Source organism: Cheilinus undulatus, linkage group 21 (genome assembly GCF_018320785.1).
Source record: "Cheilinus undulatus linkage group 21, ASM1832078v1, whole genome shotgun sequence".
Taxonomy (NCBI): Eukaryota; Metazoa; Chordata; class Actinopteri; order Labriformes; family Labridae; genus Cheilinus; species Cheilinus undulatus.
In genome coordinates, this window is record NC_054885.1 from 23,158,916 (window position 1) to 23,173,112 (window position 14,197).

At 38.0% G+C, this 14,197-nt stretch overlaps 1 protein-coding gene across 1 annotated transcript in view; it reads left to right on the forward strand.

The window, feature by feature from the left end:
* The window catches only part of cpt1a2b (carnitine palmitoyltransferase 1A2b), a 50,316-nt gene that overhangs the window by 25,630 nt on the left and 10,489 nt on the right, over positions 1-14,197 (forward strand). The window contains exons 13-15 of the mRNA XM_041817180.1: positions 1,011-1,127; positions 11,693-11,857; positions 13,952-14,080. Of these exons, the coding sequence (XP_041673114.1) occupies positions 1,011-1,127; positions 11,693-11,857; positions 13,952-14,080 (411 nt within the window). The remainder of the gene's footprint in view (positions 1-1,010; positions 1,128-11,692; positions 11,858-13,951; positions 14,081-14,197) is intronic.

Genomic DNA, 14,197 nt, shown 5'->3' on the forward strand with positions numbered 1-14,197 from the left:
AATTAAGATGTAGTTATTTTTTTAAAAGCACTTTCAGCTGTTTAATGCTTATTCCCTACTGATTTCTGTCACTCATCCTTTCTACAACTCTGCGGCTGGGCCAGCAGATTCGGGCTGCATGTGGCTTCACATGAATGCCTTTACAGCCCACCCACCAAGTGAGGGCATGGGTGTCTGTGGAAACGCAAACTATTTGGGGGTTTAGCGTACCAAACCATACCAAACCGTACTCAGTCAAACTGGACCCCTGATGGAAACACAGCTTAAGCTGGGATAAGTTTTCATTCAGTTTTGGCATATATGTTTATCAAGCATCTTTACCTCTGCTTAAAGATGCACATGTTGACTTGAGTGTCTGTTGCAGACAAAATAGAGAGCAGAGGAGAGAGACAGCTTTGTCTTCTGGTCCTGGCCTGATCGATGACAACCTCATAGCCCTGCCAAGACTCTGACACCCAAAAAATGACCTGCATATGAAAAAGCAGAAAATACAGAGAGGAGATTCACGGCAGACACTTCCTCAGGTGTATTTTTGATCATTCAGAGAAAATATTGGATTTCAGGTTGGCCCCATTTATTTATTAAGGAAAATCTTATTTGATTTGTGAGTGACCCAGCACTTGGTACTTTGGTCATTATTTGTAGTGAAGACAATTTAGGTGATGGTGATGATGAGAGGTCTCACGTTGATTATTGGTTGTTTCATTGTTGATCTTTATTTAAAAACAACAAAAAAGGAAAAACTTTATATACTTTTCCTTCAACACTGCAAGGTAGAACCTGTGTCCAGTTGGATTTGAAGCACTTTGTGGCACTAACTGATGTCATTTCTTCTTGTCTAGATCTTTGCTTGTGCTCTTGCTCTCAATATACGTCGCTTTGGGTACATTGTAACATTGTAAACAAGTTTTTGCAGAAAGAGTGGTTAGAGTTAGGTGGAGAAGAAGAGTTCATTTGAACTGTATTAACTATTTTGATGTTAAAATGAGCACGTCTCCTCTGTTTTCCAGTACACCCTGGCCACAGACGCCTTCCAGCTGGGCTACACTGAGGACGGCCACTGTAAAGGCGAGGTGGAGCGCTCACTGCCTGTACCCCAGAGGCTCACCTGGGACATCCCATCAGAGGTACAGACACCCTACATGTTTGTGTGAAACGCGCATGTTTGTGAAATGCTCAGGCATCAGTGATTTGTTGAGTTTTTAGCATTGGGGGATCAGACCCAAGCAGATGCCACATGTAAGGCTGAGATTGTTTTGGCGTATGAATGGTTGCATTCTGTCAGTCCTACTGTTTAAACCTTTCTGAGCAGTCTCAAAACCATAAGACCATCAACTTTACTTACAACCATAAATTGCTTGTATACAGCTGTTTACACACCATATTTTCCGGAACCTGTTACAGCCATTCAACTTTATATCTTACTAATAAATTGGCACTAGTTTGAAGTCTATAAAATCTTACTTTTCAGGCAACACATTTTCAACGAGTCTCACAAGCATAGTTTATTGCCAGTTAAGTTTAGCTTTCGATTCCTTATTTAGTTTACATAGAATAGTACTGTTCACATTCTGGGAAAAGATTGAGTACCACTAAACCCTAACCTGACACATCAGATGGATTTGTTTTTCACATCCATCTGGAAAACCTCCCATAGACTGAGGGTAGTTGGATGAACGTTCTGTCACATCTTTACGGGCCAATCAGAGCAACAAAACACATGACTTCGTAGGTGTGCACCCCTACCAAGGAGTAAACTCCATAGAGAACTGCATAACGCGAACCATGGCGACTGTAGACATGTCAGTACACAGCTTTTGTCTTTTGAAAAGAAAAGAACACAATGCTGTTCTTTGTTCTTCTTTTAACAAAGAAATGTTGTCAAGTTCTAATAAAACTAATGCTATAGCAGTATCCACGCTAATTACTTCTGCCATAATTGCACCTGCCTCTTGATGCTGCTTGCTTACATCACGACTCCGCCATGCCCAGAAGTACTGCCTCTTACTCCTCAAACAACGCTGATTGGTCCTGTCACTCTCTTACAGGGCCCTGTCTGTTCAAAAGGGAGCTTTGCAAGATGGATTTGCCAGTGAGAAACATGGAAATGGGCGAATCCATCTGCTTTGCAAGGTTAACTGACGCCCCTTTTCTGGAGTGTAGCAAACAAAATCTAAAGGGCTTCGGGAGAATTATATTTGTAAAAATGTAAGCCTCTGAGCCTGATGTTGTCTTATACAACAAGAAGAGATAAAGGATGGAAAAAGTTTACTAACTTTTGAATCATAAATCATAGCCACTTACTTTTTTTTCCTCTGGATGCCCCCTGTTTTACTGTTCTAATGATGCTATCCAAGCCTTCGTAGCCTTTATAGTAGTTTTACTAGCGAGCCTGGAACTTGGGTGACTTTCCAGGGTCTTTATAATTAAATCCACATCATCATCTTCATAAGTGAGCCTCTTCTTATCCATTTAAAATCCACTTTTTGATTGTTTCTTCCACTGACTTAGCATTAGCAACCATCTTGAGTTCCCAGAACAGATGTCACATGAGCTATGACAACCAGTGATAAATAGTCAATGTACTTGAGCTTGTGTAACACTTTTCTAGTCATCTGACTACTCAAAGCGCTTTTACACCACAGGTCACACCTACCCATTCACACCCATCCTTTCACACATTCATTTACTTTTGGCAGAATTTGCTATGGAGAATCGGCCATCAGTATTAGCTAATCCCATTCATACACTTCCATACCCAAGGGTCTGGCGACATGTGACATTGCACAATGAAGGGGTTATGAATGTGTATATATCGTGATGTTTTTATTTATGTTTGTGTGATTTTAGGAAAATAATACTATTGCAGGAAGACATACCCCTATATGCCTAATATTTTAGTTAAAAAGGTTCTCCTTGAAGTCAAGTCAAACTATTTCTGGCACATTTTATACGAAGGGCAACACAATGTGCTTCACATTCAGTCAGTCAGTGTTTTTTATTGCAGCATTTCAAAGTAAATTTTTACCTTCAGTCAAAAGAGCAGGTCTAGATTGTTAATTTTCTTATTTACAAAGACCCAGTATAAATTGATGGGATCATAACAGCTTAAATGCAAAATTATTCTATCAGGATTTGCATTTGTATCTATCACAAAACCCCTAACAGCTAGCATCCCATCACAACTTAACATAAGCAAAAGAATTCACATTGGCAACATATGTTTAGAAACAAATTTTCAGCTGATAGGTGATTGATGTAAAATTGATTTTACTTTTGAGGAAAAAAATAACATTAATAATGCTGAGCAACTCCAGTATATCAGTATTGCCTGCATCCTGTACAATACCAATCAGCAAGGGGTAAATTACAGTAATCCCTGTAGAAAAAGAATTGTAATTTAATGCATATTTTCTGAAATTCAATTAAAGTAATGTTTGAAACTCAAAAAGTAAAAGGCAAATACATTTCGTCAGTGACAGTAAGCTCAGGCTTTAACCTTTAAAACAGAAAGTGAATTTGTTTTGAATCCAGTGATGCAGTTTTTTGAAAAAGCAAGCATTTACTGAGTAATGACATTTGTTGTTTCCTGTTATGGCTGTCTCAAAGCCTCAAAGAGAACACACAGTCCAGCTGTGATGGATCAGGGACAACATGAGGTAAAAACTGAGGGGTCACTCACACGTAGGGATGTGGATCATTGATCTTTATTGATATTGATATTATACCCTTATCAATACTCCTTGTTAAACCAAGTCCTTTTTTCAAAATGTAGCAGTACTTTTCTGTTGTGTGTTAAAGAGACAGTACATTTTTTAAAGAGGTGGTAAAGGTTGAGTAGAGCTTGAGTTAACAAGTTGAAAAATGTCATGATTCTATCTTTTTTATTTTAGATACAAAAAAAAAAAATTCTCATCCTCCCAAACTGATTTGTTCAACTTTCTAGCCTAAAAGTGAATTTTCTTTTTTGCTACTCCATAGCAGTATCAATCAGCCTAAACATTATTGATACTGCTATGGAGGTGATGTAAAGTCATAGAACAGACCAGGGAAATAAGGAATATGAGTAATATAAGCTCAATGCATAGCAGCACTGTGCATCAAATTTAATCAAAATGCAGTAGCTTCAACTGCTGGCTTAAAAAAATAAAAACATGACTGCAGAGGAGGAGTAGCATGCAATCCTAACACTGGCTGTAGCTGCTGCAGGATAGTTATCCTCAACTGCTCAGATCTGCCATGAAAAGCACTCCCAAACTTTTCAGCAAGTCTGATTAGTTCGAATTTTTCCTCCAGTGTTGAAATCTGTGTTGAAATTGGCAGAATGACAGCCAATTCGCTTTAAGCTTTGAATAACGTATAATAGTGTTCTCACAGAGACGGGTTTTGATCCTTATCCCCGCTCCATTAGAGCTAGTCACCTTGTATTGTGCTAAATCATGACTGCCCCCACCACCCAGTTGTCTGCTGGTATGCAGCCTCTTTGCACCAGGCCATGCCAGGTCTGAGAGCAGATTCACCATAATGTTATATTAAGTCAGACACAGTTTTTCACTTTGTTGCTTATTTTGAGTCATCTTGGTCAGATACAGCCCTCTAACATTCCAATCTATAAAATGATTGTTGAAAACAATAGCTTTATTGATAGTGTGTCATGTACTAGTTGCATGCCCATACTTGTATGTGTGTATAAACAATCATACACTGCTGAAGCACGCCTCTTCCCCTCATGCCAGGGTCAAGGAGGTGTACCATGCTGAAGTGTAGTATGGAGCTCTCACACTGGTCAAACACACTGCATTTTAGGGCTCAAGCATGTTTGGGTATGGTATATGCTGTTTAGTAGGAATGCACACTTCTTAGACAGAAGTGGTTCAATTGGTATTCACTTCAGTGTCACTTAAATGTAAAATTAATATTCAGGATTGTTTGTAACATTAAGGAGCCGTTAGTAAGATACTGATTTGGCCCCCTAACCCTAACCCTACCCCACTCATCATCACAGACTTAAGTTGCATTACTAAAGCAAACTATTAACTCTTGAAAAGTTTGTTTAGGATAAGTGATTTACTCCAGCATTTTGAACAAAGACAGGAGTGAAGGATTAATGTGAGGCATGAGAACTTTTGCAGGACCTCTAAACCCACTGAAACATAGATGGCCATGGCAGCATCCAGTTATCTACAATCACAAGTGTAAGGATTTTATTTTGTTGACCATATCTGTATCCTTCATGCTATTGATAAAGTGACTATTGCCAGGACTTAACACTATTGTTTTATAGCCTTGCTCTGTGCTAATAACTTAGCCAAGTAAAGTGGACTTCTTGCATCTAGAGGAGGAGCTCAAAATGCCCCTTTAAAATGACAGTGTAATAATCCCTGATGAAAAATAGCAACAGCACAAATGTCCCCTGTGTGTCTGTGGAAAGAAAAAACAATGAAAGGATCTGAAACTCTCCTTTAAAGTCATCCAAAAGGTGTGGTTTCAGGAAATCCACATGGTACACAGGAACAGCTATGTAAACAAACAGTTCAAGAAGAATTACAGGCACCAGTAAATAGGTAAGGATTGGTTAGAGGACAAACAATTTTTTTGACAATTTTACAATTGTACCCTTTGACATTTTCTCTTTAAAAGTATTTGATCATGATGTTATTCAATAACATTTACTAAAGTCATTTGATTCGGGCCTTATCTGTTTCCTTCAGCAGAGCTGACCTCCCTCTGGCACCCTAACTCAGAGAATGTATTCTTATCAGTCATCACACACAGTGAAGGAACTAGGAAATATCCTGATGTTTCTTTGGCCATCTCAAGGCTTTAGCTGTAGGAGGTGTTGATTTTGTTGGACAGAACAGTTTTTGTGCTGAAAGAAAAATTCAAACAATGCAGATGATGTCAGGCTCTTATACCATTATCTCTTTGAACTTGGAACCTGAACCCCCCCCCCCAAAATGATTTAAATTAGATTGCGTTTAACTTCATGTAAAACTCCAGTCATCTTGCCATTTGTAAAGTTAAAAATGAAAATGAAGAACAACAAGATCTCATGGAAAAACATTCCACAGATTTTTTTTTCACAGATAAAAGCTCTAAAAGCTAGAAAACCCTGTCCTAAGCAGTATCTTTTTAGTCTTTTGTAGTGTAGTGTCTGGCATGCGAATAGCACAGCGCAGGGTAAGTCTCAAGTTTCATGTTTCTGCATGTGTTGCTCCTGTACACGTTTTCTGGAAACTGCCCCGATGGAAGTAAATGGGCTTTTGATGAGAGAGGCCTTAAAGAGACAGGCCCTAAAGAGGTTTGTTGAGGTTGAAATGTGGGGCTACAAAGAGTGACAGTGACAAATAATAATGGTTTGATGTTTTTAAAATTTAAAAGCATGAGGAATTCTAGCAGAACCACATAATAAAAATGGTACAGTACCTGAAAACTAGACCAGATATCTTGAACTTAGCTGATATGGCAACACACCTTACATGCATCATTATCCAAACAACTGAAAAACAACTTTCTAATTGGCTGTCTCTTTAAGCTGCCAGATCTCTGGTCATTCCCTCTGCTCCTTTATTGCCAGTTCAGTGTTAAATCAGTATTGAGCCCTTCCTTTCAACCTGCCAGTGCCCCAGGATCAGCATCCTGTTAGGGTTTAACATGCAGGCTCAATTTTTACATGTAAAATGAATCTGCAAAAAGTGGCGAGGCTGGAGACGTTGTTCTGCTGTAGGCAGTATTTTGAATGATAACAAAATCATGAGTTGTCATGATTCAGACATTTTCAGATACTATTCAGCGTGTGCCTTAATGGAATAGAGTTGTAAGCATCCTGATTAGTTGCCTCTTGGTGTGCATTTATTTTATTTTTGGGGGCAGCATTGATTACAATCTAGAGCTGTATTGAAAAGGAAAATCCAGAGGTTACACAATGACATTTGTTTTTCTGAAACTAATCAATGAAAGGATTTCAAATTTGGTTAAATGTTCTTATTTATATTGAGTTCTAAAACATTGTTTTTATTTTTTTTACCAATAAAAACATTATAGCCTAAATATGAACTAAAGCCATGATGAAGCTGATTTTTTTTCACTGAGAATAACTCTGATCGAGACTTGAGAATTTATCACTCTAAAACGTGGTATAAAAATGTAACATAATGGTGGACATTTTTGAAGTCTTACACATAGCTATTAGTGTAACATACATATCTGATTGGCTCTGTTAAACCAACTTTGTGTTTAGATGGATAAGAAGTAGCTTTGGCAGTGAAGTAGAAATCTTTGTGAATATCTGTATTTCAGAAGTTTAGGGAGATGATGTAGTCAAATGGTTCTGGGATTTTTTTTTAAATACCTTATTAGTTTGCTAAAATATATATTTTAAATGAAAAGTCTTTTGAGAGCAAATATCATTAGTTGATCCTTTTTATTCAGACTCTTGTATCAAAAATCACAGCTCAGAAATGCCCCTGGCCTGTAGGATTTCTTGGCCCAGTTGTGCTCCCTTAATTAACGTCCTTCTGTTTTGTGCATTGAGCAATCCAACAGGTCTGCATCTTATTGGGGTGGCTGTTATGCAATAAAGTTCACAAACCTTTACTACTTCATTTGATCCTAACCGAGAAAAGAAGGAAGAGTTTTGAAAGCCCAAACTGATTTAATTCCTGTCTGTCCTCTGGCATGTTTAGACAGGTTTTTATGTAGTTTTAAATACACTTAGTATACTGAGGGGAAATATTATCTAAGGATAGAGGAAACAATACTATCTTAACATCTGTTTATAGTTCACTGACCCCCATTGTGCATGGAAGAGACTAAAAACATATGTTGCCTTGGTTGAGAAGTTATGCAAGTGGTTATTGTGAAACTGATAAACCTGGCAGATCTTTTTCATTTTTCACTCTTGGATAAATCTACAGACTAAACAAAGACAAAAGTCAACAACCTCATCTGTGCGCTGAACAAGCTTGCATTCCTCTCTCTAATAAGGAATGTGGGGGAACAAAATCCAAATTAATTAATGAAATCAATCAGTTTATCTTAAGCCATTTCTTTGCTCATGTGTGTAACAGATTGCATAATTTTTTATTATGAAAATGAAATCCAAAATACTTAAAATGATTTTCCTCCCATTCATGAATGTCTTCAGGGGTAGTGAGAGTGTTTTCTGGTTGGATTTCTAACAAACATCCTGCTGATACGGTGTAAACTACCAGGTGATTTCCTCGGCGAAAGTCCCCCTGCAGCGTGTGAGCTCATCAGCATTTAGAAAATGTAGTTGAGGGGAGAGACAGGGATTTTCCCCATGGCTTTCCTCTTAGCTAAGGCTTGGTTTCACATTTGAAACCTGATGAGAGGAAAGACGGGGACCAGGCTTTAGAAACCCACAAAACCTCTAGTTTTAGCATGTATTACGATTACTTTTAAAAGTACCTGTATCATTTTGTTACAGTTAATTCAAGATTGATATTTTGCCTCATAATTCTTCAAAAGTTTAAGTGTACACGATCTGATTGAAAGTACTTCTTGTTATAGTTGACAAAATGCGTGACTAAATGTCTGTCTTTTGCCTACCCAAAGAATCATTCATCCCATGTGGATTCTGCTGAAATAGGCAGTGCTGCAGGCCACAGTGTCACATGTTGTCAGCACAAAAACAGAAGTGTGATCAATGAAACCTTTTTTTTTGTGAATGCATATGATTATCTAATTTTGAATACAGCACAAAGACAGATAAAGATATTTATAGAGAAATGTATAAATATGGATGTTCCAACTGATTGTTATTATTGTTATTTTTTATTTACCCATGTTCTGAATTTGATGCCTTCAAACACTTTCCATAAAAGGCTGGGACAGGGGCGAAAAAACACTGAAAAAGTTGTGAAATGCTGAAATAAACACAAGGACCATTTCACAGGAAAGCTGTACAAATAGTCAGAGAATCTGTGGGAGTATGCACATGAGAGGCAAAGCCAAAGCCAACAGTGATTTCCTGTAACGTTTGATTTCTCAGGCAGCACTGCATGAAAATAGGCATCATTCTGTGATGAATATTACAGCGTGAACTAGAGAACACTTTAGAAATCCATTGTCATTATACACAATACATTGCTGCATCTACAGATGCTAACTAAGACTCGACCATGCCAAGTGACCATGTCACCAAGACCTGTAGCTGCCTTCTCTGGGCCTAAGCTCATCCGAGACGGACTGACCTAAAGAGGAAAACAGAGCTTGTCTATAGAGTCCACATTTCAAATTGATTTTGGAAATAATGGCTGTTGTGTCATCTGGGCTGAAGAAGAAAAGGACCATTCAGATTGTTACTGATGCCAGCCGCTGGCATGGTGTGGGGGTGTATTAGTGCCCATGGCATGGGTAACCTGCACATCTGCGCAGGCACCATTAATACTGAGAAATGCACAGAAGTTTTGGAGCAACATATGCTTCTGTCCAGACGTTTTGGGGAGAATCTTGGTTTAGTGACCCTTGGTCAGGAGCTTTATTTGAGTCAATACAGAAAGAGGAAGGGGAAATGAAATTGATGCTTTTTTCCATTACTCATTTAAGGAGACCTTTTTTTCTCTCAATTGGAAAGTATGAATGACCCATGCCACATAATCAACCTACTTCTCCGATCGAGGCATGTGAATTAACAGCATCTTTCACCTTTAACAGCAACTATAGTTTTCCTTTGCCCTAATGAACCAGTAAGTCTAGTTAGATATATAAAGTTATTTCTTCAGGCACACACAAATACACATACCACTGAGAAGAAAAGTTTACAGAGTTAATGACTCAACTAAAGACTCTACCTCTACAATGTTAATTTTAGCCTAACCCTCTCTTCCTTTCATAATATCTCAGGATACATGTGATACAGGATACAGGATCCATGTGAGAACAGTTTGTTTTTTCATTGTTACATTTTCAACATTACTGAGTTTGACGTCATGATGTCTGCTGAAAACCTGACCAGACAAGAAGTACTTGCGGAGTAGTGAGAGCTTTCTAAAACTGCATTTCCTGTTTCTTTCACTGTTTCCTGGCTTTACTGAACTTGTTTGATCACAGCATCTATTTTGCCTTTTGTTAAACACATAAAAGGGTTTAAAGGTTAACAGAAATGTCAGTTTATTTATACATGTTGAAATTCAATATTTTTATAGTTAAATGCCCCTTTTTGAGTATCCTCAGCAGACAAAGAATGCAATGTGTGTTTCTGTTTTGTGGTGTTTTATTTGGCTGCAGTGCAACAGAGAAAAAAACTGAGCAGAGCTGCTCACATGAGGACAGCCTGTATGTGTTGCCACAGCCTGAGAGAGCAGCAAAGCTTTGGCACCACTCATTGACCTGGAAGTGCCTTGGCCCATTTCAGCTCTTTTAAACTGGACTGAAGTGCACTTCTTATTGAAGCAATATTAAACGTTTAATTTCATGTAGCCATTATAAAGAGAGTCTTCAGCTTTGTGAGTAGCTTTGTTATAGTTACCAAATGTGCTAAATGCCAAAACTGTAACACCACAATTTACAAGAAAAAAAAAAAAAGTAAAGCTGAAAAGCTGAAAAGTGATGCATTTGCCAACTGGTGAACAAAACGGAGCAAGAGGCTGCGATGGAGGTTGGGGCAGAGAGATAAATGCAGTTGGCACATAACTAATATCAGTCAAACAAACTCATGAATCGTCTTAACACTTGCTCACATTTGATCTCCTATTCCTGTGTGCTATCCCTCCTTCTCTCTGCTCATGGCAGCTTTAGGTTGAAAATAGGATGGTATATTTGTTTTTAGGGGTGCACCGATCGATCGGCCAAAATCGGTATCGGCACCGATTTCCTTAATTTTAGGAGATCGGTGATCGGCCAATCCTTGTAAGTAAGATCGCTGGATAAGATCGGTTTCATATGCCTCTACCTACTAAAATGTGAAAAATAGAATACTAAAGGAACAGATATAATTTAGTAGTTTGGACAGCAATGCTTTAAACTTTTCATTTATATTTGAGAGAACTACCTCATGTGCAGTTAAAACAACAAGTTTGTATTGTTTCACGGGTATTGTTTAATGTTATTCAATAAAATAAGATTGGAACATTGAAGGTGTATGCTGTCAGTTATAAAAAAATCAGTATCTGCCAAAATCGGAATCGGCGGGTCAGGCTTTTTAAAGATCGGTGATCGGCCAGAGAATTGCAATCGCTGCACCCCTATTTGTTTTATCTCTATAATTTAGGTGCTTTTGGCTCTAAAAAAACACAAAATTAATAGATCATTAATTCTTTAAAGCAGCTGGTAGCAAAAACTATGTAAAAAAATTATGTTTTTTCATGGACAAACCTAATAGAAACATTTCTTGTTAGACAATACTTCTTGCAAGTTTTATTATTTTTTTCCCCTTATGCTTAAATGCATCTGAATCAAAAGGAGAGCAGACCAGTGAGAAAAAGCTTGTGCAGGATTAACTGTTCAATATAAAGGTTGATGGAAATTTAGTTTGACATGGACCCTTGACATCTGCATCCTTGAGAGTTCATAATACTCTGCTATATTGTAAATAAGTCTTAAGAATGTGTTGTAAGAGTAAAAAGAAGTTTGACTATAAAGAATATAACCTTTACATGAGATGTCAAGAATAGCCCAAATGATCTTCACTGATTCATTTAAAATCTTTGTCCTTCTGTTTGTCCTGCAGGTTCAGACCCAGATCTCCAGCTCTCTGGCTGTTGCTCAGGAGCTGGCAGATGACGTGGACTGCCACGTTTTTCCCTTCAGAGAGTTTGGAAAGGGACGGATAAAGAAGCTCCGCATCAGCCCTGATGCATTCATCCAGATCGCTTTACAATTGGCATATTACAGGGTAACACTTTGAAATGAACACACAAAAACCACGAGTAACATAAGGGTTTTTAAAATATAGAAGTGATATCTGTAAAGTGTGTTTTAGGGGTAAGAGAATATAATACTCTGACTGCACGAGTTTATGTTTCACACTAGCCAGTGCATATGATCAGGATTGTTGATGAAAATCTTTTTAAAATGGCTCTAAATTTCACTTTTAAGATAAAAACAGTATACTCTTAAAGCCCATTTTAATGAGGGAAAAAGTTACTTTTTAATTAAATAAATGATTTATAAGTGCTCTTTGCAGTGACTTCTACTGTCAAATAAAGCCTACAATCACTTCACTTGAAAGATTGTGGTGAAAGACCTAAAGTGCCTAAAGAAATCTTAGAATCCCCTGAAAAATCCTGATCAGAGGGTAAAAAGGCCATGAGTCTCTTTTACCTGCAGGCCCTACCCACACACACAAAACGCTGGGGATCTCAAAGCTAAGAAAGTTTGATTAATTTCTTTTCTTGAATCTGAGATGACTCTGTACAAGTTTTATTTTATTTTAAGTGAATATTTATAAAAAACAAGTTTTGTTCTTACTCTAAATAAGATGACACATTTGACTGAAAGTTTCACAAACAACATATTCTTGCTATCCAAATATGGCTGAATGATCATTGACAATATGACCAGGCATAAATAATGAATAAGTGACTTCATGTTTTATAGTTTAGATGCAGTGATGCACGCAAGCTGTCGTCCCCTGTTTGATCCATTCTGTCTGTGTAATTTAATAGAATGTCAGGATTTTTGGGCCTGGATGATGAGCTGGCTTTAAGTTGTTGTAATTGATTTTTGTACTTTTTTGGTGCTGTCCAATCAAAACTGCAGACTGAGGTCTACCATCAGTTAACTGCTAATAAACATTAGTGTCCTGACCATTTGATGTGAGGAAATTCTGACTCTGACAAGCAGATAATGACTCTTAAGAGAGCACAAAGTCTAGAGGAAGTTGACTGACATTGTGCAATGAACATAACATGGAAAAGTCATTTACTGTTGGTCTGAGTCAGCTTTTTATTAAGACTAACCACATACTTTGTCTTTCTTGACCCTTAGAATTTGCTTTGAGTTTATCTGCTAGATTGCAGTCACCTCCTAGGACTTTTGTGCTGCTCCCTTTTTCTTACCTTTTCTCTGTTTATTGTAAGATAAGCAGAGATCTGGGAGGTATTTTTGTCTTCTCCTACCTACAGTGCCAACAGTATAAAAAGTATTCACCCCTCTGAATTTTTACCCTTTTTTTAATTGTATAAATCAATCGTCATCAATGTATTTTGGCTTTTTGACCAAAAAAAAAACCCAACCTCTTGAATACTAAAGTTAAACCAGGTTTCTACAAATAGGTATGATATGTGCTTGCATTAATACTCACTCCCCTTTAAAGCAACTGACCCAATTATACAGCGGTCCAGCCGACTGGTGTTTGTAGCCTCACAATTAGTGGACTGAGGATCACCTGAGTCTCTCCCGCCTTCAAGGCTGACATATGAAGGTAAAATTAATTTGATTCACAGAGCCAGAGCACCATTGGCATAATAAAAACGATCTTAAAGAATAAGAAATTTATAACTGGCTGGTAAGACTTTGCTGTTCCTCCTTTTTACAGTGACATTCTTGTTTGAGTGGAGCTTTTTCAAATGCTTTGATTGGTCCGCTGGACGACGTGCTTTTAGCGACACAGCTGCAGAATAATGTCAGCGCTATTGCTGTTGTCTTTGTCCTCTGTTGTACTTTACTGGGAAACAAAGTGCTGCTAAACAGGACACTTTTATCTGGGAATATTCAGGCTGTTGCTGTTGTTTGCTGTGGTTGTCAGGACAGTGTGACAGTGAGTTGTTTCCTGGTTTTCCTTCTCTGTATGAGCTCGGCTCCACATGTATTCATTTGGTACACGTCTGTACCATACCGAGAGGCCCGTATACCGGATCGGTTTGGTATGAATACACGTACCTTTACACCCCTATTAACTACACAAAATTAACTCAATGTGCCTAACAAATACCAGAAAGCCACTTCTCTCTTTTTTCCTAAAGCTTCCTCTCTTCTCTTCCTTCAGGATCGGGGTGGATTCTGTCTGACTTATGAGGCTTCAATGACCCGTCTGTTCAGGGAGGGTCGCACCGAGACTGTGCGATCCTGCTCCAACGAAAGCTGTGCCTTTGTCAAAGCTCTGGAGGGGGGAGAGGTATTTTTAAATTCCATATTTATATGTACTTCAATGTATTTTGAAGTTACCCTTTTCAAATAAAGTAGCACACCACTTGATATCCCTGCTGACTCAAATGTCTGTGTAAAATGTAAA